The sequence below is a fragment of the Lolium rigidum genome, chromosome 1, assembly GCF_022539505.1.
Source record: "Lolium rigidum isolate FL_2022 chromosome 1, APGP_CSIRO_Lrig_0.1, whole genome shotgun sequence".
Lineage (NCBI taxonomy): Eukaryota > Viridiplantae > Streptophyta > Magnoliopsida > Poales > Poaceae > Lolium > Lolium rigidum.
The window spans coordinates 275,440,561-275,466,402 of NC_061508.1; the positions used below are offsets into that span (position 1 = coordinate 275,440,561).

The 25,842-nt window shown below is 45.0% G+C and overlaps 1 protein-coding gene across 1 annotated transcript; it reads left to right on the plus strand.

Annotated features, from left to right (window-relative positions):
* The first annotated feature begins 13,677 nt into the window (after nucleotides 1-13,677).
* LOC124683738 (peroxidase P7-like) lies at nucleotides 13,678-14,867 on the plus strand. Its single transcript, XM_047218197.1, has 2 exons — nucleotides 13,678-13,902; nucleotides 14,057-14,867. Exons 1-2 carry the CDS (start codon nucleotides 13,678-13,680, stop codon nucleotides 14,807-14,809), a joined length of 978 nt encoding a protein of 325 aa, XP_047074153.1. The 3' UTR covers nucleotides 14,810-14,867.
* Nucleotides 14,868-25,842: the final 10,975 nt, after the last annotated feature.

The following is a 25,842-nucleotide window of genomic DNA, read 5'->3' on the forward strand; positions in this document are numbered from 1 at the left end:
TTCCTTTTTGCATGGTATCTTTCCAATACTATCTTCTGGATTGCTTATTCGTGTCTTTCCAGATGCTGCCGATATGCCTATCAATCTTGCTCGCAAGCTTTGGGAGGATTCAATGTCTGACGCCCTTTCGCTTGCTACTGACTCCAATGTCCAAGTCCTTGGCCTTTTGCAAAAAAACCAAGGGGCCTCTGTCGAGGTTATTCTCGATGATATTCCCGAAGGTGAGCCAAAAGAAGACCCTTGGAAAAATGGCGGACACTTTCTTCGTCGACTCTTCTGAGGCTATAGAGGTACTTAAGCGATGCTCCCGTCTGTTTGGAGCGGTTCTTACTTTCCAAGTATACTCCGTTTTTCCTTGTGCACTGCCGGTAGATGACTACAATTGCCTAGTCAGTCTTGAGCCTTTCAAACAGTCGGCAGTGATCTGTGCTAGCTAGCTTCTCAACCTAGTCGATGAAGAGAAGACGAAAGCTGCGCCTAAGGCTGCACCTGATTCATCATCGGCTCAACCTTGAAATATTTCTTGCTCCATTATTGTAATTAAACATGATGTAGTTTAGTCTAGCTTTGCTTTGTACTGGCTCTGTTTCCAGTATCAAAAATCTTTTGGATGTAATATATGTGCTCCCGATGGGAGTTTTTATTCATGCTCTTCTGAGTTGGAAAAAATGTGCTGCAGATTCCTTCAACCTCTTCACGTGATGACTCTTCTTTGAATCCTTCGGCTATCGATGAATCTGAACTTGTTCGTCGTTTACGCGATCAGATTTCTCGATTGAACAAAGACATAACCAATCTCCACGCTATGGCAGCATTGGTGAAAAGGAAGAGCGAGATTGCTACTGTAATTGAGCAACATGCTCTAGATCGCCTCTGTGCCGCTACCGAAAGCTTAAGCTGTGAGTACCTGAACCCCTTCCAATTTCCATCGTTTTACTTGCTAAGTAATCTTCTGCTGACTAATTTTTTTTTTGCATTTGAACAGTCGTTGTCTCGATGAATCAGAAGAGAACAGGCGAATTCACGAAAAGATCAAAGCAATGACCGATGTCTCTCACCCGAAACATGAATTGTGGTCAAATCGACCAAAAGTTGTAGCCGTGGCTAAATTTGAGCATCGGGTGGAGAAGGTGCATTATTATTTTGACAAGTACCACACTCATCTTTCGATGGTATGGAAGACCTTGTTTCCACTAGATCCAGCACCTGAGACTTTGTCTGCTTTGTTTACTCGATTCAAGAATCCTGAGAGAATTCGCCTGCTGGTGCGGAAGGAACTTCTTGCTGGAGCCGAACTTGCACTTGCCTCTGTTTTAGCCTGCCATCCGACCTTAGATTTGGAGGTCATAGCAAATGTTAACAGGAGATTAGACCAGTATTATTCCATAGCCAGACACCCTCCATATGCTATTATTTCTCGGATGGAAATAGGAATTGAAAGGGATTTGAAGGCTCGAGAAGACCAAGAAACCCTGCCATGAAATTATGTATATATAACCTTGCGCTGCAAGTAGTAATCTTGTGTGTACTTTGATGTGTTACATCATTTGTTTTTGAACTTGTTAGCTCGATGAAAAAGTTTTTGCCGGGGCGGCTGAGTGATCAAGTCAGCCTGCTCACCCTACGACTCCGTTGTATTTTGCATTATTTGCAGAGTCGATCTGTATGTTTTGTAAGAGCGACACCCATCGAATGAACGAGGGATTTAGGCGCTTTATGTATTTGGCTTCGTCACACGGTGCACCGGTATGAACCTTTTTGTAAGTAATATTTTCTTTTCCATCGACTGCAGCCACTCGCGAATTATCTTGAGGCTTGGATGGTTTATTTCGTATCGATAATCATAGCTCCCGATGGGAGTATTAATTAATTATCGGTACTGTAAGTAGCCCTCGAGTGTTGTCGAGTTTGGCCATGTATCATGCAATTATAGCTAAAGCTCCTGATGGGAGTAGTTAGCTTTAATAAAAGAGGACTCGAACAATTGTTCGAGTAATGAATTCAATAAATATAGGAGCCCAATCAAGAATTGTATTCATAATATGTGACAGACTGAGAAGCCTTCATGTAGCGGATAAAGAGTAGATGTGTCCTATGAGTAGAATCGCCGCAGTTGGGCGACGTTCCATGGATTGTCAACGTCCTTGCCCGAAGCAGGATTTTTGAGACGATAAGCTCCTCCTGGTATAACTTCGGTGACTATGAACGGCCTTCCCATGGAGACTCAAGTTTCAAAGTTCTTTCTTGCTTTAGTCGCAACACCATGTCACCAATGTTAAAACCACGGTTGCGAACTCTTCGACTGTGGTAATTTCGAATTGCCTGTTGATATACAGTCGTCCTGGCTAAAGCAATGTATCAAGCTTCATCAAGAAGGTCTATAGCATCTTGTAGTGCAATATTGGAAGTTGCCTCTGTGTACGCAGTCACTCGGGTAGCTTCAAAACGAACATCGGCTGGTAAAACAGCTTCGGCTCCATGCACAAGAAAAAACGGAGTATACTTGGTTGACCTGTTTGGTGTAGTCCGTAGGCTCCATAGCACCGAGGGCAATTCTTCGACCCAAGCTCCAGCTGCGCCTGTCAGACGCTTTTTAATGCCGTCACATATTAAGCCATTTATCCTTTCCACCTGACCATTGGTTTGAGGATGTGCAACCAAGGCAAATTTAAGCTTGATATTACCATAATCGCAGAATTTGCGGAATTCCTTGGAGTCAAAATTACTTCCATTATCTGTAATGATGATGTGAGGCATACCGAAGAGACAAGTTATTCCTTCGAAGAACTTAACAACAGTTTTAGCTGTTTGATCTCTGACTGGTACGGCTTCGATCCATTTAGTGAACTTGTCGACTGCGACCAATAGGTATGTGTGCCCTCATGGCGATGATCCCGGCAGTGGACCAACTTGATCGAGTCCCCATTGTGCAAAAGGCCAAGCGAAGGGTATTGTCATTAGGTCTGTTGCAGGTGCGTGTGGTTTTGGTGCAAAACGTTGACAAGGATCGCACTTTTTTACCAAGTCTCGGGCATCAGACGAGGCCGTTGGCCAATAAAACCTTGCTCTGAAAGCTTTGGCTACGAGGGCCCTACTACTTGCATGGTGACCACAAGTTCCTTCATGTATTTTCCGCAGAAGAGCTTTTCCATCGTTAATGGCGATACACCTTTGAAAGATACCAGAGATGATGCGCTTGTAAAGTTCGCCATCAACTATAGTGAAGGCCTTAGATCGTCGCACGATACGCTTGGCTTCCGTTGGGTCATCTGGTAGTTTTTGCTCCATTAAGTATGCTAAGAAAGGCTCAGTCCACAGAGGTTCAAGGAGAAATACTTGCTCTGCTGGCTGTAGTGCAAGACATTCGTCATCCTCTTTATTCGCTGGACTATCGGTCGACACTCCCAGAGGTGCCGATACTTTTTATTTAATTGACCTTTGAGCAATAACTTCATAAAAGACTCCATCTGGGATAGGGGAACATGTGGACCCTTTATTGGCCAGAGCGTCGGCTTCCTCATTGCTAGCTCTCCCGATGTGTTTTAGCTCGCACCCTTCGAATTTGGCTTCCATAGATTGGTATAGTTGACGGTAAGCGATCATGTTATTATTAACTGCATCGCATAGATTCGTCGACTACTGTACTAGAAGAATTGAATCACCATAAATATCCAGATGGGTTGCTCCACATGGCTTAGCCATACGCATCCCGTGCAACAGTGCCTCATATTCTGCTTCATTATTTGTCGGTAGAGAAAAGTTCATTCGCAAAATATATCTCATCTTGTCTCCCTGTGGTGAGATCAATAGTACTCTTGTGCCTGCACCTGTACACCGTTTTGATCCGTCAAAGTACATTGTCCAGGATCCAGACATGTCGGGTGCTGCTGGAGTTTGCGATTGAATCCAATCAGCCAAGAAATCTGGGAGAACCTGAGATTTGATTGCTGTCCGATTGACATAGGTTATATATTGTGGTGCTATCTCGATAGCCCATTGAGATACACTACCCGTCGCCTCCGGGTTGGTGAGTATATTCTTCAATGGTGCTTCGCTTACCACAATAATCGGGTGCTCTGTGAAATAATGCCGTAGCTTCCGTGTTGTCCTCCATACGGCATATGCTAGCTTCCGGTGATGAGGATATCGCTGCTTTGCTGGGGTGAGTACCTCGCTGAGGTAGTAAACAGGTCGTTGCACACCATGAACTCTCCCTGCTTCTTCTCTCTCAACGACTAAGACCGTGCTGAAGACTTGCACCGTTGCAGCTATATACATTAGCATTGGTTCTTTTTCATGTGGAGTCACGAGAACTAGGGATGTCGACAGTATCTTCTTTGGGTTATCGAAGGATTCCTGCGCCTCGGCTGTCCACTCGAATTTTTCCGATTTCTTCATCAACTGATAAAAAGGCAAAGTTTTTTCTCCCAAATTGGCGATAAATCTGCTAAGTGCTGCCAATCGCCCTGCCAACTGTTGCACTTGGTGCAAATTCTTTGGCGGTTCCATGTCGAGGATACCTTTGATTTTTAGAGGATTGGCCTCTATTCCTCTAGCTGAGATGAAGTACCCGAGCACCTGTCCTCCTGGCACCCCGAAAAAATATTTCTTCGGGTTCAGCTTTATTTTGTATCTATCGAGATTATCGAAAGTTTCGCGCAGATCATCGATGAGGGTAACTGCGTTTTTGGTTTTGACCACGATATCGTCGATATAGACTTCAATATTCCGACCGATTTGCTCCCCGAGACAAGTTTGCATACACCGCTGATAAGTGGCACCTGCGTTTTTAACCCGAAAGTCATAACGTTGTAACAATAAATGCCGTGAGGGGTTATGAACGTGGTTAATTCCTGATCTTCTTTTTTGAGATTGATCTGATTATATCCTGAGTACGCATCGAGGAAGGAGAGACGATCGCAGCCTGCTGTGGAGTCGACTATCTGGTCGATACGAGGCAGCGGAAAATGATCCGTTGGGCAATGCTTGTTAAGGCTTGTGTAGTCGATACACATGCGAAGAGCTGTCGTATCCTTCTTTGGCACCATGACTGGGTTAGCTACCCACTCGGCTTCCTTGAGCTCCCGAATGAATCCCGCCTTGTCGATTAACTTCTTCGCCAATAGCTTTTCTTTTTGGTTCTGAAAAGCGCCGCATCGTCTGCTGTACAGGTTTGGCTTTGGGGTCAACATTGAGGGCGTGCTCAGCGAGTTCCCTGGGAATACCTGGCATGTCGGATGGCTCCCATGCAAATATTTCCCAGCGCTCACGGAGAAACTCGATGAGCGCGCCTTCCTATGCGATAGTAAGATCTTCCGAAGTATTGAGTGTTTTCTTCGGGTCAGAGGGGTGCACTTGTTGTTTCTTCGCCTCCTTTGCCACGTCAAATTCGTCGGATCTCACGTTCTGATTGTCGGCTGGTGGTTTCGTGTGGTCTGTAACAACATCGAGTGCATTAAGCTCTTCCTTAGCGCCAAACTTCGAGGCAATCTTCTGGAAATCCCTGTCATAGCTATCAGATCGAGAAAAACTTCCATGAACGGTTACTGCTGTCCCGTTATTGCCTGGCATCTTCAGTTGTAGATATGCATAATGAGGTACCGCCATGAATTTGGCAAACGCTGGTCTGCCAAGGATGGCATGATACTGGGATTCCCAATCAACCACTTCAAATTCAAGCTTCTCCTTTCTGAAGTTGCTAGGTGTGCCGAAAACTACATCAAGTGATATTTTGCCAAGGGGATAAGCGGGTCGGGTTGGGATGATGTCGTGAAAACCTGTATCAGATTCTTTGAGCATATCAACCGTTAGTCTCATTGCCTTCATTGTGCTGGCGAATAACAAATTCAGACCACTTCCTCCATCCATAAACATCCTGCTCATGTTGTAACCTCCAATCTGTGCTTCGAGGACTAAGGCTGCGTGGCCAGGTCTTGGAACGGCCTTCGGATGATCTGCCTTGCTGAAAGATATGTTTTGGTCTGATCAGTCGATATATTCGGGTACCTCAGCCATAGCGACCTCTGCATACTTCACCTCTTGTGTAAACTTCTTGGCTTCTCTCTTTGAAAAACTGGTTTTATGGATCATGTTGACCTGTCCTCGAGACACTGGGAATACTTCAGTTGGTACATACATGTCTCCTCCTTCGGGTATGTATGGCTCTGGTGAGTAACTATAAGTTGCAACCCTTTCCTTCGAGTGAGCTTTTGTTGCTTTCTCGGCCCTAAGATCCTCGCAAAACTGCCGGACTTCAAGGAACTGCCGACAATTCCTAAGCAGGTGAGTGACCTTTTCAAGATTATCTTTCGGGTCGATGTAAGAATGCAGGTAACATGCCGCCTCAAGCTGCTCCGTGGCCGATAGATAAGGTGTGCGAAGGCGGCTCTTGTTTGACTGCACATTGTAACATCCTCGTTCATACTGTCGAGGGCGACTCGCAACTCGCTCTTCTTCTTCGCGGCGTGAATCCCTTCGTCTCTTCCGTTGCTCCTCACTGCTGCCGAAACTCCTTCTACTGCCTTCCCCAATATTCCAGGGAAGAACTGTCAAAGCAGATGCTGTCGTGATGTTATCTGGAACCGAAGTTCTTGGGCTTGACACACTTGAACTAGGAAGACGAAGAAATCCTCTGGAAACGATGCTCAAGTGGACGCCACCGAAATTCGTATCCATGTTGCCACGCGACTCCGTAGAGATCGGATGCGACACCTCAGTGCGTGGTGTGTACTCAAAGGATCCGCAATGAACCGAACTTCTTGGACTTGGTGGCGTTGGAGATTCCAACACGAACGCTGCAGACGTTACTGGAACTGCCGATGACATGACCTGTGCCGACAGATTTCCCACAAACGGCGCCAATTGTCGAGGGTACTCCTCGGCAATGCCCTCCGTATGGGGCTTAGGGTAGATGGAATCATGTAGGCTGACACGAGTCATCGGTTATCAGACAGGCGGGGAGAGCGATTTACCCAGGTTCAGAGCCCTCGATGAGGTAAAACCCTTACGTCCTGCCTGTCTGATCTTGATTATGAAAATATCGGGTTACAATGGGGTGCTGAAGGTTTCATCCGTGATCTCGTCGAGAGGCTAAGTTCTGCAGGGACCTAGCTCTAGACTTGCGGTGGCTATGGTTGCTAATATTGTGTATGTCCTCGGCAGCCTCTTTCCTGGCCCTTATATTGGGAGGTAGGTCTCAAGAGATCTGTCCGGGTACGACTAGGTTACAAAGGGTTCTAGTTCTAAACTTTCCTTGTATTCTTCGTCTCCTTGACTTGTTCTTCAAGAATTCTTCTTCGGCACCGACCTAGTGGCCCACCTTGCCATCGAGTGCCTTCATGGGCCCCTGGTTGGGCCACAAGAGGTAGTGCAACATTAGTTACCCGAAGGGTAATACCCACATCAACAGGTGGGGTGGGTTACCTTGGGCGTCATGGAACAACGGCGATGGCGACACGGTGGATGGTGACAGCAAGGAGAGGCCGCCCTGTCTGTTGCTCCACGCGCCGGGGACGAACGGATGCGCAAGCATATGGGGCGCCGCCATGGCAACGGTCCGCTCCATCAATGCCGCCTGCTTCGCCGCTGCTGCCGCAACCCTCTTCGCCTTCAGCTTCGCCTCCCTCGAGCGGCGTTGGTGTTCTCCACCGAGCGACGCTGGATGTCAAACATCCACTCGGCCTCGTTCATTCCCTCCGGCCGCTCCTTGGCGCTGGATGTTCGCGCCTTCTTTTTCTCCGCGGGAGCAGGCTTGGCGGTTAGGGCGTCCGGTGCCGACGTGCGTGGAGCGACGTACTACTTCATCTTCATGGTTGGATGGTGGAGCAAGATGATGGCTTGCGTGGGGGAAATGTCGAGAATTAGAACCGAGGGAGAAGGGGAACGAGGTGATATGGCGCCAAGAATAGTGAGAAAGTTAATATTTTTAGGGAAAATTAGGCCCAGTTCTTTTAGCGACTTCTTCGAGAAGCTGCCCTCCCCTAGCTTACTGGGGAAGCCGATGACAAAATTTTGTGAGGCTTCCAAATTAGTTTAGTCTTAGCTATTCTAGAAGCCTCAGAAAATTTTAGAACCGGCTTTCCTAGAAAGCTGGGGAAGGGCAGCTTCTCCGAGAAGTCGCCAAAAGAACTGGGCCTTAGTCCTGTCTCACCAACAGAGCTGGACCAACGCTTGCTTTTAGCGTCATTCGGCGCCCCTGCAAGATTGGGTTTGGCCTGAGGGGGCGCTGGATTGGGCGCCCGAACTAAGCATCGCGCCGGCGCGAAAACATTTTTTGGACGCCCAGGCAGCTAGGAGAGTATTTAGGGTTTTGGGCTGTAGGGGGCGAGTAGTGGATGATTCCTGCGTCCAACGATCCACACGGGCCGACGCCCTTCTTTCATCTGTGCGCAGCAGCCCGCTGCATAGGGATCAGCACGGGCCGAATGAGCCTGCTGTTGCAGACTTGCAGTGGGTCGAGTAAGGTGACGAGGAGTTGGGCCCTGGAAACTTTGGGCTGAACCCGGCCGGTAGAAGAAACGAGTGAGATTGGGCACACAAACCCGGAAAAGCTCAAGAGAAGCTAAAAAAAAGAGAGAGACAAAGCCAGGAAGGATGTTAATTAAGTTCCAGAATTTATTAGAACACAGATATTCGTATTTAGCCTGAATAAAGAACAAAGAGATTCGTATTTATCCTGGATAAAATACCAACCCTGCTCCATAATACTATAAAGAAATGTAAATAGGTTTGTATTAGAATGCAGAAGGAAAATCATATCATATACCTAAATTGAATTTCGAATTAAAGAATCGATCTAGAAAAAGAATTTACCCTTTTAAGGATTCATGAACTGAAAATATATACAGTTATAGCCCTACTATGGAAATAGTTTAATAAAAAATACACAGTAAGGAAACCCACTGTTCAACCTCAAAACAAATTGTGGTAATAGTTTTTGCCCACAATCACAAGATCACATATATAAGAGAATATGGATCTATTAATTCTGTCTAGATAATATAAATATCTCATCACAAGCCAAGCACCTCATAGAATGTATCCTAGATGTAAGGCTGAGGTCAGTATTCACTGTATTGTGATAGATGATACCCTGTGGGTTTGCTGGACATTATTCAAAAAGTAGTCACTGATAGACAAAATGGTGTAAAACAATGTGGATCAGTGGTCGACCTCCTAAAGTATGTTTTATCTAGGAAGAAATATGTCTTTTGACTTGTCAACGTTATCCGAGGATAAAAAGTATTAATATGATTTTCTCCCATGAAAATACGTTATAGTAAATATCTGAACATGACATGATGAAAGATAAATCCACCAATCTTTGCAACAGAGGCATCCATCTATTTGTGTTGGCCACCACACTTCGGGTTAGTGTCTTTTATATATCTAAAATGCTGAATAAATTATACTTAACTTTGATCATATTGAAATGGAAAAAATTCATGATTTTTTTTTTTGGAACTGAGACATGAATTTCGAGAGTTAGTATAAATCCCCTACAAAATATGTGATTTACTTGCGAATAGTGATTTTTGTAATATAATGCCATCTCAATACACTTCTTTCTAATACTAAGACCACTGGTAGAAAACAGGGCTTTCGTACAGCATCCCTGGGAGCTTTAGTCCCGGTTAAAAAACGAACCAAGACTAATAGGAGGCATTGGTCCCGGTTCATCCTAGAAAGAATTTAGTCCTGATTTGTTTGGAACCTTTAGTCCCGATTGGTATTACGAACTAAGACTAAAGGGGTGGCGGCAAACTGCCTCCGGGGCAAAAGCGGACTAAAGGTACCAACTGGGACTAAAGGATTTCTAGGTTTTTTTGCTCCCTACACACGGAGGTAGCTACGCATGCATGTGCTGCCATCGGATCTGCAAAGAGATTCGTTTTATGGTTAACGTCCATGTTGACCGTGTCTGATTATATCCATTAAACAACCGGCCTGGGGCGTCTTATCCTTAACACTGGCCGTGGTTGTCCGTCGCCCCGTACGCCGTACGCCTCCTTCACCGGATGCCGCGCTCCCCAAAATCGACCTCTGCACGCCGTCTCCCTGCTCGCCAAGCAGCTCTCCTCAAGCTCCAACCCGTCCCTCACCCCTTTTCCCGTCGAGCTCCACGGCCACATCCGGCGGCGGCTTCTCGCCAAGAAGCTAAGGCGGGTCGGCCCTCTTCTCCTCGGGCGGATCTCGGCTGGAACAAGGCGGGGCATCTCCGGCACCTCCATTGCCTCTCTCCCTAGAGACTAGATGACCACAGGGCCGAACCCACCCCGTTCACGCGAGAAGAGGCCGCGACGTCCAGGGGAATCACGTTTTGTAGGTGGATCGTCCCAAGCTTCGATTGGGCAGCGCTCATCACGTTTTGGAGATGCACGATGGTAAAATCCCCCACCCAACGCCCGTATGATGTGACCTCATCTCCTACCTCTGTCTGAATCAACTCGGGATCCGTCGGTGGAGCCAGCGATGTCGCCGCCCGTCCTCAGCTCACGCACCCACGCATCGTCCGTGCTATTATCCGTCAGTGACTCGATTTGGGCAGTCTCAACATCTGTTTGAGCTCTGGTAACGGGCGTGGATGGAATGGAAAGGGATGAGCTCCTCGTCGCGTCCTAGAGCTTGCGCGGGCGCCCAAATCCAGATAATGGGCTGCCGAGGGGCCGGCGGCCATGGCGGCGTGAATGGCACTGGTCGCGGGCGTGAATGTAGTGGAAAGCGGAACGGTGGTGCTCTACGGCGTGGATCTGGAGATCCTGTGTGCTGGTTGACGAGGAGAGCATCCATGGCACTCCAAAGGAACTGAGCGTTTTAGCGGCGGACTTTAGCGGATAGGGCGGCGATGTTTAGCGATTTGGTGGTGCCTCTGGTGATGCAGCGGCGGCGGCATTCAAATGCCAGGGCGACGGCGTTCGCGAGGAGCCCCGCTGGTGGTCGGAAGCGGAGGTAGGTGACGAGGTCAGCTCCTTCGGGGGTTAGGTGGGGGATTTTCCAATCCGGTTTAACCACTAATAACAGATACAGTAACAGGCGGAATGGGGTAATGAGGTTTGACTAAGTGGACAGGTGTTATACACGTGGAAGGGGTGTGCAGCTACCCCGTGGGTAGCGAGGTTCATCCGTACAAAAGAAAAATGATAGAAAATTTTAAAAATAAAATCTTTTGAGATTTTTGTATGTTATCAACCTACTATTACGGGAAATTAATAAATTTGAATTTCAACATTTTTTGCAAGAAAAGTTAAAAAATAGGTAAAACAACATTAACTTTTGCATACGATGTCGGGAAAAAACGTATTATATACCAAAATGATTGTGGGAAAAAGTTACATCCGAATTCACCTGGATTTACCCGGTTAGCCAATTTTTAGATTATCAAAATTTCAAATGAAAATATGTAAGTGGGAAGGTTTTAGTTTTTGCTAGAAATTTAGTATTTTATATTTTTAAAACTTTTAAATTAATAATTGCATCCTGCATAAAGATTACTAATTACTTAACCATAAATTTAGCCATTTTTTAGACTTTCAAATTTTCAGGTTTTAGGTTTGGCAAAAAAAAATTAAATAAATAAAAAATTAGAAATTAAAAAAATAATTATAATAGAAAATAATAAATTAAGATTTATTTATTCATTCAAGATTATTGTTACATCATTATTTTTTGTTTATTAAAACTATTATTTGGAATTCAAACAATAGAGAAGTGTGACATCGACCAACATGTTAATATGATATGATACTAGTACCAACAACATGTGCTCGAAGCACTTGGAAGCGGGATGAGAAGAAACTCAGAACTTAAGTGTGCTAGTGCTGGAGTAGTGGGAGGATGAGTGACCGAGCGGGAAGTTTGACCACGGATAAGTAATTTGACTAAAGATTAAGTATTTAGAGACTAAACTTGGCCAATAACTGGAATAATAGAAATTCTAAAAAAAATAGGGAGTAAAAAATAATTAAAAACCAAATGGATAAAAAAATTATCGAAATAACCGGGACTAAAGGTCCTTCGTCCTGGCGCACGCCAACCGCCCATGCGGCGGGGCCTTTAGTCTCAATTTGTATTACAATCAGAACTAAAGGGGATGATGTTTAGTCCCCAAGGTCCAGTCCTAGTTGCAAAACCGGGACTAAAAGCCCAAATGTACCGAGATTATATGTCTGTTTTTTTACTAGTGGACTGGCAGCAAATATGTAGAATATATATATCCGGTCAATGATCCTGGTAGTTGTACCCAGTAAAGAACAAAAAGAATAGGTAATACTTGTCACTTAGTACTGTCACGTCAATCACCAATAATGCACCAACAACTTGAAGATATGACGTACTAAGTAAATAAATCTGCTCCAACTGATGGCGTTCAACGCGCTACCCTTGAGGGTCTCGTGTGTGAACGCACATATGAAAACATGAGTTGGAAATCAAACGGAATCAGATTGTGAAGTGGTCAATAAAGTACTTAACAAATAAATGACGTACATGCGTGCTTATAATTTTTCTGGAGGTGAACTCAAAGTTTGAATCAGAGAAATGAAATATATTATTCCCTCGGATCCACAATAAATGTCGAAGTTCTACTTCAAATTATCTCAAATTTAACTAAACCGCCCAATACTTGTTATAGATTGGAGGAACTATCATATTCTCAGATTTACGAAAATTTTGTAGATCTTTTGAATTATGTCAGACTTGTAAGGGATAATTTTTTGTTCTTCGTACATTTTGTATGCTCTAGAGCTAGTTGCAACGAGACTGTGTGATCACCTGGTCACTTACGTGAGGTATACATTCTAGGCGTTTTGAACGACCCGGATTTTGTGAACATGGCTGTAGATGGACCTGTTTTTCAAAAAACAAATGCATGTTCTAGAAAAAAATGAAATGATTCACAAGCATGTATTGCCTACATAAAAAGGATAATATGAAAATTTGTATTTCTTTAGATAATTTGTCATTTTCCTGCAGACCGCATACAATCTTATTTTTTAAAAAAAAAATACACGAGCAAGTATCAAGATAATATGAAAAAATCTATTTCAAAAAATTTAAAAGTTTTAAATAGCATTTATTATAAAAAATTTAAACCAAGTGCGCCTAGATCCACGTTCCACTAGCACATTCCGGCGTCCTTGGTTCAAACACTATTTTCTCGAAACCTTGTGGAAACTGGCGATGATATCGTAATCATATATATGTTGAACTAGCCAAACGGCCCAAGTGGAGAAGAGACATGTGGTTCTAATAGCATTTCAAGCTGCCCAAGTGGACGGGCTTAGTTAAGAAAACAATCAAACCCTCTTGCAGAGAGTTACATCCATGAAAGCAAACATATGCACGTCGACGAATTCAGGTACGTGTATTAGTTGGGCTGTCAAAATCCCTCCACTTTTGGTTTAGAGTTTCTTCCGTTCCTGAATCCTGACCTCGTCAGAGTTCCGACCAAGAAGCACGACGACGCAAAAACACCGGAGACCTTGTGAATATTCAGAGCATCCGCGCATGCTTTCCACTCTTAGAGCGCGGAGGAAGAAGGCTCGAGGCGACCCAACTCTATATAAGTTTGCTCACATTTCATGCATTCCACTCATCCGCTACAACCTAGCTAACAAGCTTGCCAATTAAACATTTCACTCGCTCCTTGCTCTTTGCGATAATCTCACCATCGGTCGATAGATGGCGTCCTCCAGGAGCTCATCTTGGGTCACAGTACTGGCTCTGCTCCTCTTCGTCGCTCTCGCGCACACCGCCAACGGCGCCGATCCTCTCTCCGCCGGGTACTACGCAATGACATGCCCCAACGCGGAGCGCATCGTGTCGTCCGTGATGGCCAACAGGGTCGGCGGCGGGAGGATGGCGTCTGCAGTACTCCGCCTCTTCTTCCACGACTGCTTTGTCAACGTACGGCACATTTCTACATATACTACGTTTTTTTTTTGCGAAACTACATATACTATCTTTGTAAATTGTGTTGGCAACCGTTTACCTACGCCTCCATTACTAGTCTACTACTATGTACAACGTCTTCATAACAATTCTCAATCATATATGACAGGGATGTGATGCCTCGGTTCTCCTCGACGGGCCCGAGAGCGAAAAGGATGCCGAGCCGAACCTTTCCCTCACCGGCTTCACCGTGATCGACGAGATCAAGGCTGCCCTCGAGCGCGACTGCCCGGCCACCGTCTCCTGCGCCGACGTGCTCGCGCTCGCGTCCCGCGACGCCGTCGCCCAGCTCGGAGGTCCCACCTGGAACGTGCCCCTCGGCCGCAAGGACTCGCGCTTCGCCCCCAACAAGAGGTTCACCACGGAGCACCTCCCCAAGGCGAACGACAACCTCGGCAGCCTCCTCCAGATGTTTGGGGACCTCGGCCTCGACGCCCGCGACCTGACCGCGCTCTCCGGCGCGCACACCGTCGGGATGTCCAACTGCGAGAACTACAGAGAACGCATCTACGGCACCAGCGACACTAAGTACAACATCGACCCCTCCTTCGCCGAGACAAGGCGGCAGATGTGCCCGCTGCAAGGCCCCACCGGTGACGCCGGCAAGGCGCCGTTCGACAAGGAGACGCCCAGGACGTTCGACAATGCTTACTACCGTGACCTTATCGCGCATAAGGGTCTCCTCAACTCCGACCAGGCTCTATACAGCGGTAGCGGCCTGGACAGCCTTGTGGTGATGTACGGTTCTGACAATGATGCTTTCGGGAGGGACTTTGCCAAGGCCATGGTGAAGATGGGGAATATAGCCCCGCCAATGGGAATGCCCACGGAGGTGAGACTCCACTGCTCCAAGGCCAACTAGTGACGGCTCCATGCTAAAGAGGGTGCTACCCAATATATATTGGATTCATTTATCAAATGTGCAGGTTGTATCAAATATAAGTAAACTATACCTGTATTAAGTTTTTTCTTTTGCATCTTAATTTATTTGTCTACAATATGGTCGCATTGTAATGTTCTCATAAATTAGCCAGGATTTTGCAAGGGCATCATCTTAAGTGTATTGAACGTGCCCGAGAAATAAATTTTTGGTTCTATTCTATGAATATATTATAAATACTAATTTCCAGTTGGTATTATTCTACATCCATCACAAACATTGATCATAGTTCACATAGTTTCTTGCAAAAAAACAATAGGAACGAATTCACATCATGTAAAGGGTTAGCTCAATTTTGCAATATGCTGATGACACAATCATTTTTATGGAACATAATTTAGAGAAAGCCCTCAACATGAAACTAATCTTATGTATCTTTGAGGAGCTGTCGGGGCTAAAAATTAACTTCCACAACAGTGAAGTTTCCTGCTTTGGCAAACCAAAGAAAGTTGAGACGGATTACATAATTCTCTTCGGGTGTGAGGCCGGTTCTTTTTCATTTAGATATTTGGGAATCCCAATTCATCACCACAAACTAAAAAATAGTGAATGGAAGGCCATCGAGGACCATTTCGAGAGGAAATTCGAAGGTTGGATGGGAAAGCTTTTATCTTATAGTGATAGGTTAGTGCTAATTAATTCAGTATTAACTATCCTGCCGATGTTTATGCTCTCTTTCTTTGAAACACCAAAAGGGGTTAGGAAAAGACTGGATTTTTTTAGATCAAGGTTTTTTTTTGGCAATGTGATGGCCATAAGAAGAAGTATAGACTGACTCATTGAAACATCATATGCCGACCAAAGGATCAAGGTGGCCTAGGTGTGGAAGTGCTGGAGATAAAAAAAATAAGTGATTACTTAGTAAGTGACTTTTTAAACTGCTAAATGAACAGGGTGTATGGCAAGAGCTTATAAAAAACAAATATCTTCATTCAAAATCGATGTCCCAAGTTAAAGCAAAACCTATGGATTCCCCTTTTTGGCGCAGTTTGATGAAATCGAAAGATGATTTTTTTCAAACGCGGGTCCTTCACGGTAGGTAATGGAGAAGAAACTTGTTTCTTGGAAGATACATGGCTTAGGAATACGCCTCTCTCCCAACAATATCCCTCCCTATATAACATTGTCCAACGCAAACAAGTTCCGTTGCTCATGTTATGTCACGGGTACCTTTAAACATAGGTTTTAGACATGAACTTGTGGGAAACAGGGAGGATAGATGGACACACTTGTGCAGCCTCTTAATCAGTGTTAATTTGACCACACAACCGGATGTTTTTATTTGGAAGTTAACAACGTCTGGTATTTCTTCGATCAAATCTTTGTAGCTTATCCTAGTTATCGGTTGAAAAGGAGCCTTGGAATGGTCTTAACTGAATATCTGGACAAAAAAGGAAAAGATTCCCCTAAGAAAGTTATGAATTTGATTGAGTTTCCCTTACTTGACCAAACAAGTTCCAATTCTACTGTCACCGGATACTTTACTCACTTCCTAAACTATGTTAGTTCTAGTTCCGCGATACGAGCTTGACTGTCGCTCTGAGACAGTAGATTTCTTGGTTGGGGGTCCCTTTATCAAAGGCTCCCTTCCCTACTGATCATACAACAAATGAAGGTGGTTAGAAAGATGGCACATCGATCTTCTGTACACCCTGTTCGTGCTGCGGAACGAAGAAAATCCGCCTTCCTTGGAAAACGAATTCCTGACTCCGAAGTCTCAAAGGAGACTTGGGTGGCGCCTTCTGAAGAGCCCTTCATTCTGTGACTCGGATAGGCTAGGATTCGTGTCTCAGCCGGAAGGGTTCGTAGGACTGACTCAGACAAAGTGTTGGAAGTACGATCTCCGAATCTATAAGCTTTGGCCTGCCTTCTTCCCTTATCTAATCTCTTAGATAATAATGAAGTGGTGTTAATTGTCACGCTAAGGAGCTGACCAGTGACATTTCTGTCTTAGTTGAAGTCAACCTTACTATACTCGCTTGTAGGAGATCATCGCTCAGAAGGGCGTTCTTTCGCTAGAAAAACAAGAGTTTGAAGATCACCCACGAAAAGGTCAGAACTCTCGATATAGCCCCACTTTCTATAGAAATTTATCGACATGTTGTTTCGAATGTCCTTGAAAAGGCCTACACACGTACCCTGCCACTCGATGTAGGTTTTGCCAGCGATGTGTAGTGGGTTTGTTTAGTAGAGATGGGTAGAATGAAAGTTTCACCCTTCTGAAAAGAGAAAAAGTCTGTATTGAACTATGATTTGAATTCCTTTCTTATTAGTTTCCAAGTGCAAAATGTTCATTGCCTTGATCAGAGCCTTTAAGCCTTTTAGAAGCGAGCATTTCCGCAGCTTCTATTTTTCCTAAAGCTAATGAACCGAATGGAAGAGACTCACTTTGAATAAATAATAAAGAAGGAACCAACAAGAAAATCCAGAATTGTTCCAACCTCGGCTCGGGGTCTGTCTGGAAATGGAAAATAGTTCTCTCTCTCATCTGGTCTCGCCACAGTGACAAGAAAAACTAGTGAATAATTGGAATAGAACGCAATCGTCAACCAAAATAGGGTAGGATGTATTATAAAAGAAAGCCTTGCCTCACTCGCAAGTGAGGACCTCACCCCTCCTTCCTCATTTATTGATAATGGAAAAATACAATGTTCATTGCTTCCTCAAAACAAGACACGGGCGGTTTTTAAGAAACCTCTTTAAGCAAGGCGATTCATGAAGGATTCCTCTCCTCTTCTATTTGGTCTATTAGAATATTATTACTATAAGGTCCCCTAAAACAGGCATACATGTAAAGGAAAGGCAATGGAAAATGGACGGAGATTGGTCAGTAGTCGGACATTCTACTTTGTTAAGTTCTTTTTTATGATTCGACATAACAAACAAGAACAGAGTCACGCTCTGTAGGATTTGAACCTACGACATTGGGTTTTGGAGACACACGTTCTACCGAACTGAAATAAGAGCGCTTTCTTACGACGGGAGATAAAGCAGTAAAGAAAAGGATGATTTTTAAACCGCATGCATATATCAAAATGAAACTCAATTTTGTCCAATTTGAATCGATCTCAATTGATCCCTCGTTACTGCCCATAGGAGAAGTAATAGGTAGGGATGACAGGATTGGAACACGTGACATTTTGTACCCAAAAAATACGCGCTACCAAGCTGTGCTATATCCCTTTTCCAAATTGTTGTTAAGGATGGCAATTTTATCCACGGATCCGGGTATTCGACCCGTCGGGCACGGGTTTGGAGGGCTAATTGTGTCCAAGGATTTCATGGGGCGGATATTCAATAATTCATGGAGCGGGCACGGGCAGAGCTTTTGCCCCGTGGATATTCGATGGATATTCGGCGGACATGTGGGACCCACATGTCAGTGACACATGCAATTTTACCTAGGCTTAGCTGCCATTTTTAGGCTCAAATCACCAAATCCTTAATTTAAGTCTTAATGATTTTATACTCTAAATACTCACGGAAGAGCCATTCACGGATGTGCTGGTTGGGCTTCCTATGTACTTGTAACATCCCAAAAATTTCAAAACAAACAAAATGAATTTCATTAGTTCCAAAATTTGGAACCAACAAAAACTTTTATTAAATTAAGTTTGATACATAGTGATCTTGCTTAATACTTGTGCTATTGCCATGCTTGCTTGTTTAACTAGTATTTGAAATACTTTTAAACCCTAAACCTCAAATTCCTTTTTACTATCCCAGTTAAAATAAAATAAAAAGAATTTTAAATAAGAAAAAGGCATATGTGCCTATGGCTATTTTTATAAAACTTTACCTTAAGCTTTTCCACTTTATATAGAGGATTGTAAAACCTTCATAAACCTTATCTAGTACTTCTCAAACCCAATCCAAGTTGAAACAAAAGAAAATAAAAGAAAACTAAAAATGCCATAGAGGCATATGAGAGTAAAATGCAAATTCGTGAATTTGAGAATCTTGACCCTAGGACTTGATGTGAAAGGTTGGATCACTCCTCTATACCATTTCAATACTCAACAACATCAATTGGGTCAAGCCTAGTCAAATTAAAAATCAAATGCAACATATGCATAGAGGCATATGTGACACATGGCCAATTTCACCAATTCTTGACCTATGCCTTTATACCTTGACCAAATGGTGTGAAACCATATCTAAACCTAATCTAACACTAAATTGAACCTCAACCTTGCCCAAGTAAAGGAAGGGGAGCAAATTACAAGAATAAGAAAAGTTGACATGTCACCTCTTATGTGTTATGGCCAATTTTGCAAATCTTTGAGCTAGACCTTTTGGAATAGTTTTAGTGGTTTGGAAATGTTCCTAAACTAATAAGAATCACTTTAGAGTCAAGAAAAATCAAATCAAAAGGAGAGAAATCAAATAGGGAGAAAATCCCATTTTCACTCACATACACCTTTAGCCATTTTTGCAAATCTTCACCCAAGGCCACTTTGGCTTGTGTCATTGTTTGTAAAACACTTATATATGAATAACAAACACAAATGCATCAAAGAAACCCTTTTCAAATCAATGGAAAAATCAAATTCAACATACATGTGATAATGGTCATGTGACCCATTTATAAAATATTACCCATTTTAGCACCCCTCATACCTAGATGCTAGTGCTAAACTAAAAATGACTACTCTAGATGGGAACATGTGTTTATGAAATAATGATGTTGAAAACCTTGGAATGATGAGTCATTTCTGTTGAAAGATTTTGAAGGTGAATATGACATGAATTTTGACTTGGTGAAATGACTAAAACTGATGATTGAGTTGGATGCGATACCATTCCAATTTTTGAGTACCCCCACAATACCTGATTATGGGTAAGGCTTAGCTGGAAATTTATGTGTCTTAGTATGGGTTCCCTCTGAACACACGTCATAGGGGTTACGCTTGAGGCTGCCTCCGTTGTTGCGAGATGATGTGAATTGAGGTGAATTGTACGGCCAAGCCTCGTGCGGCTCCCGGGTTAACGGTTGGTTTTCACCGGGAGGCCAAGCTCATGGGGAGAGGTGCCTATACTAGGGTGTGTAAGTGAAAGGTTAACGGTTGATGATCCGCGTACTCGAGTTACGATTATTCGGGGTTTTATCCCTGACGGATGTAATCAAATGTTGTGGCACAAGTGTGCAACCTCTGCAGAGTGTAGAACTATTCGAATAGCCGCGTCCGCGGATATGGACAATTGGAAAGGCCATACTGTTTTCGTCATCAGAATTTATATCTATGTGACTGGTGAATTTGAAATTTAACTTGAATGGTGACTTTGAATTTGAATCACAACAGAGTTGTGGGAATGACACTAATGTTCCCACTTGAGTTAGTTAGCACATGAGGAGTTGTTTACTAAAATGTCTATCAAATAAAATTGGCTTTATGCAAATAAACCTAGAGCTTAGAACACTCTCAATAGTAATGTTAGTACTTACATTAGTATTAGATTGTGAGTACTTAAAGTACTCACGGCTTTGTCCCTGGCTATTCAAATGGCCAGAATATGAAGCCGAGTGACATAGGCATCCCAAATGGGCCTGCCGAAGATAGTACCCGGGGTTTACTGAAGGCCCACTACCCGAAGAATAAGAAGATTCGGAAGCCCAAGATATTATTAAGGAAAGCTAGAGTTGTAATAGAAAGTCTTATTTGTAATCTTGCGGGACGAGTTAGAAACCTTCCCGGACTCTGTAACTTGTACGGCACGAATCCCTCGACTCCGCCTCCTATATAAGGGGGAGTCGAGGGACGCAGAAATCATCGAATCATTGTTTACAAACCCTAGTTTTCATAATCGTCGAGTACTTTTCGGCTGAAACCTTCGAGATCTACTTGCCCTCTACTTCCAACTAAACCCTAGTCTACAATCCGTAGGCATTGACAAGTTGATACCTTGTCAATTGGCGCCGACCGTGGGGACTAGAGGCGTCAAGGATCTGGTCTCAATGGCACGTTCAAGATCATCGACTTCATCAACCGCAAAATCATCGACTTCATCAATCGCAAGCAACGCAATGGATCGAGGTAAACAGATCGCTATCGGTTCTGTTGATTTTGTTCCTCACCCACCCTCCCGTTTGGATGCATATGCGTATCTGGCGGAGCCTATGGAGATGACGTTCGGAAGGTTTCACTTTCGCGTCGAGAAAGAAGGATCGTATCGTGTCGAAATTCCGATTTCGTCGGGATCGTCGGCGGTCGATTCTGATTTTTCAAGCTATACATCGTCAACCGAATCAGGAGAAGAAGAAACTTCGTCGTCACGCTACAGCAGCACCAGGGCAAGAGAGAAACTCGCCAAGATCTTCAGCGACATGTCGTTTGAGTCATCTGCGGACTCATATATAAGCGATGGCTCAAGCAGTGTCGACAGTTACGACTTCATCGACAAATCTACTGCAGTGGGCAAGGTCCTCACCAATCTTAACGATGGTGTCACCAAACCCAACATAGATCTGAATACAAAATATCATCAGATTTATGTCATTGGAGAGCCAAGCCATGACCAAGAGGAAACATCTGAGGCTTTCGACGATCTGGGAAATCCATACGTCGATCCCTCCGATCTGCGACGAGGCCTGGGCAATAAATACGTCGGGCCACAGCCGCGACACAGAGTTCGACTCCCGCAAGCAGCATGTCATAGAGCCGCGAGAGCTATGGACGGCTCAGAACCAATGGCTACCACAGCCACGCTAGAGGAACTACAAGCATATCAATATAGGCTCGCACGAGCTGCAAGGGAATTGGAAAAACAGACAGCTGAGTTAAACAGAAGAAAGGAGGCAGCTTCTGCATCCAGCAGGAGAAGGGCGGAGTTGAGTCGACAATCTAGAACTTCGGGTGATAGCCACAGGGAGGCTCGGAACGTAGCAAGATCAAGGTTACAACACATACCCGAAGGAGAAAGAGAGCACCTGGTCCAAAACCTCGACATGTCTTTTATGTCGATAGACACAAGAGGAAACATCATCCCTAAGACACCAGAGGCTGGGTATATGGCGACACATGCTTTTATCCTCGCATCTAAACCACCTCCAGGAGATCCAAGGGAAACACCGTACAACATGGCGATAGCAGGAGTTGGAGCCATGGGGACGGCGTTTGTATCAACACCTCCCGAAGGAACAGCAAGGCAAAATAGTCCACGACCTGCGGCAGCAGCAGTAGCAGCTCCTGAAGGACCAAGTGGAGCAAGAGATACGGCAGCACAAGCAAGGGTCGACAGAGCACGACAAAGCAGAAGGGAACATCGGCAGTCCCCAGAGTTAAACAACCAGGATATGTGTGGGTTGCCGTGCTTCACGAGGAGAGTGCGGAAAACTCGAGTACCATCGGGATTCAAGTTGCCTGATAATTTCAAAAAATTCGACGGCCTTCAAGATCCAGAGGATTGGCTAGTTGATTATCTCGAGACGGTGAAGCTCACATGAGGAACCAGAGCAACAGCTATGCAAAGCATCCAAGTGCATTTGAGTGGAGCCGCGCGATCTTGGATAAAGAAACTCCCCCCAGGATCTATCGACAGCTCGGAAAGCTTCGAGGATGTGTTCGTTAAGAACTTCCGGTCCACATGCAAGAAACCTGCGTCATTAGAGGAGTTGAGAGCATGCCGACAAAAGCCAGACGAGCCAATGAGAAAATATATCCAAAGGTGGAACATCATCAAAAACTCGGCAGAAAATATATCTGACGAGAGAGCGATAGATGCGTTTGTCGTAGGAATCAGGCGTGGAGATTTTGTCGAAGACTTGGGGAGGACCAATCCAAAGACAGTATCCGCGTTAATGGAAATAGCAAACAGATGGGCAGATGGAGAAGATGTTGTTCACAACAAACGGCACAGGTCGCCAGAAGAGGACCGTGGCCGAAATTATCAACCGAGGCGACGGTTTCCTCGGCAGTACCCGAGCTATGATGCCCCAGGACAAATTTCGGCAGAGCTTTCGAGCAAACACCGGAGGAAACAACAGAGATGATTATCAGAGAAGCAATGAGCAGCGAGGCGACAACAGAGATGACTCTCGAAACAACAGGCAAAATAGCGGGCCTAGGTTCCCGAGGCCTTTCGTCTCTCCTGAAGAGATGATGAATGGGCCATGTCAGATGCACTTTTTCCTCGATAGCAATGGGAAAAGACAGTCAGGACATCTGCAGAAAGATTGCCGCAATTTCCAGGCAATGTTAAGGTGGGCAGAGCATGCTAACGCTCGAGCAGCACAGAGAAATCCTCGAGAACCCAGGAGCGAGATTCACTTGCCACCTCCTCCTGCGATTACGGAAGACAATCGACATCAGCTCGGAATAGCGGCAGCACCTCCACCACCACCTTACGTTGATCCTAACTCCAACGGAGCGGTGTCGATGATTCGAAGGGAAGGCCATCCAATAGGGCTCGTAAAGTAATCTCGCGACAGGTGTTCATGGCGGAAAAAATGCCTCCACCAACGAGCCGAGTATCTTAATTGGTCAGGGCAAGATATTGGCTTCACCATAGCAGATCATCCGCAGCAAGTTCCTCGACCAGGGCAGTCAGCACTTATTTTACCAGCGGTCATTGCGGGATTTGATGTCTCTCGAGTGTTCATAGATGGCGGCAGCAGCTTAAACCTTATGTATGCAGATACATTGAGGAAGATGAATATATCCTTAGCAAACTTGAAGCCAACATACACGAGGTTCCATGGTATCACACCGGAGAAACCAAGTTATCTACTGGGGAAGATTAATCTCGACGTTCAGTTTGGAACCCGAGAGAATTATAGAATCGAGAAGCTGGAGTTTGAAGTCGTGGATTTTCCGTCGCAGTATCACGCTTTGTTGGGACGACCAGCATATGCTAGATTTATGGCGGTACCACATTATACATACCTGTTGTGGAGGATGCCTGGACCTAAGGGACCAATCACAGTCAAAGGAAGCTTCGCCTTAGCCGATAAGTGCGACAAGGATTTTCATCGGATATCAGAAACTTTCGGGATGCAAGCTGAGTATTTGGCGTCAAGGAGTATGACTGACTACGACGTGCTGCCCGACGTTGGAAGGCCAAGTAAAGAATCAACTTTCAATACTGAGAAAAATTCTAAGGAGGTTCAGATTCACCCGACAGACCCGAAAAAGACAACGTCCATCGCAAACGACATGGACCTCGCATAGGAAAACGCGCTCGTCGAGTTCCTCCGTGAGAACTGGAAAATCATCGCATGGTGTCCAGCTGACATGCCAGGAGTACCCAGGGAACTTGCCGAGCACCACTTAAACTTCGATCCACTAGCGAGACCAATCAAACAACCTCTGCGGCGTTTTTCGGAACCAAACCGCAAGGCTATGCTGTCAGAAATCGATCGACTACGAGAAGCTGGTTTTATCAAGGAGCTGCACACAGAAGCCACATGGGTAGCAAATCCTGTGTTGGTGCCGAAGAAAAACACTAAGGTCCTTCGCATGTGCATCGACTTTACGTGTCTCAATAAACATTGTCCAAAGGATCACTTTCCCTCCCGAGGATCGATCAAATTATCGACTCCACGGCTGGATGTGAACGTCTTTCCTTCCTCGGACGCATATTCTGGTTACAACCAGATCAGATTGAAAGAAGAAGATGAAGTAAAGACAGCGTTCATCACACCTTATGGCGTGTTTTGCTACGGAACAATGCCCTTTGGTCCGAAAAACACGGGAGCAACATATCGAGGATGATGCAGAAGTGTTTGGCGACACAGATTGGGAAAAACGTGCAAGTATACATCGACGATGTCGTCATAACGTCAAAAAAGGGGGCGACGCTGATCGAGGATCTCAAGGAAACCTTTGACAACCTCGCCAAATTCTACCTCAAGCTGAACCCGACGAAGTGTTCTTTCGGTGTCCCAGCAGGAGAACTTCTGGGGTTTCTAGTTTCAGCAAGATGGATTGAAGCAAATCCCGACAAAATACAAGCTATCGTAACAATGAGGAAACCAACGAAGTTGAAAGAAATACAGCAGCTAACTGGGCGAGTCGCAGCTTTGAGTAGATTCGTCGCCAGGCTGGGAGAAAAAGCGTTACCATTTTACGCTCTGATAAAGCAAGGAGAGAAATTCCAGTGGAACGAAGAGGCCGACGTAGCTTTTGAGGATCCGAAGCGCACAATCTCGACACCACCAATCTTGGTGGCGCCGAAGGAAAAGGAACCTCTCTCGCTCGTACATCGCAGCCACGCCCCAAGTGGTTAGCACGGTGCTAGTTGTTGAAAGAGAAGAAGAAGGAAAACTCCATGGAGTGCAAAGGCCGGTATATTTCATCGCTGAAGTTTTATCGCCTTCCAAACAGCGGTACCCGCAGCACTGTAAACTAGCATATGGAGTGATTGCAACGGCAAGGAAGTTGCGCCACTATTTTTCGGCACACCCGATAATAGTAGTCAACGAAGCACCACTTTCAAATATACTGAACAATCCAGAAGCTACAGGGCGTGTCTCCCTTTGGGGCATAGAACTTTCCCCTCGGGACATCACGTATGAAAAAGAAAGGCAATCAAGTCGCAAGTTCCGCAGATTTCATTGCAGAGTGGATGGAGCTGCAAAACACGGGACCCCGTATTTGTCGAGAACCTGGACCATGAACTTCGATGGGTCCAAGAGAGTAGAAGGAGCTGGCGCAGGAGTGGTACTTATATCACCTGAAGGCGACAAGTTAAAATACGTCCTTCGGATGACGTTCCCTAACGCATCCAACAATGAAGCAGAATATGAAGCCCTCATACACGGGATGAAGATGGCGAAAGCTTGCGGTGCAACTCGACTAAAAATCTTTGGCGACTCACAATTGGTGGCTCAGCAAGTTATGAACCAATGTGACGCAGTCAATGATAGCATGATGGCATACAAGGAGGTGTACAATGAGCTCGAGAAGCTGTTTGATGGGTGCGAGGTAAATCACATCAGTAGATTGAGCAATGAGGAA

What these genes read in the sequence shown, in the direction of transcription:
- LOC124683738 (XM_047218197.1), top strand. Translation starts at nt 13,678, where the DNA reads ATGGCGTCCTCCAGGAGCTCATCTTGGGTCACAGTACTGGCTCTGCTC. An exon ending in TCCACGACTGCTTTGTCAAC is followed by an intron (nt 13,903 to 14,056) that starts GTACGGCACATT and finishes CATATATGACAG; the next exon opens with GGATGTGATGCCTCGGTTCT.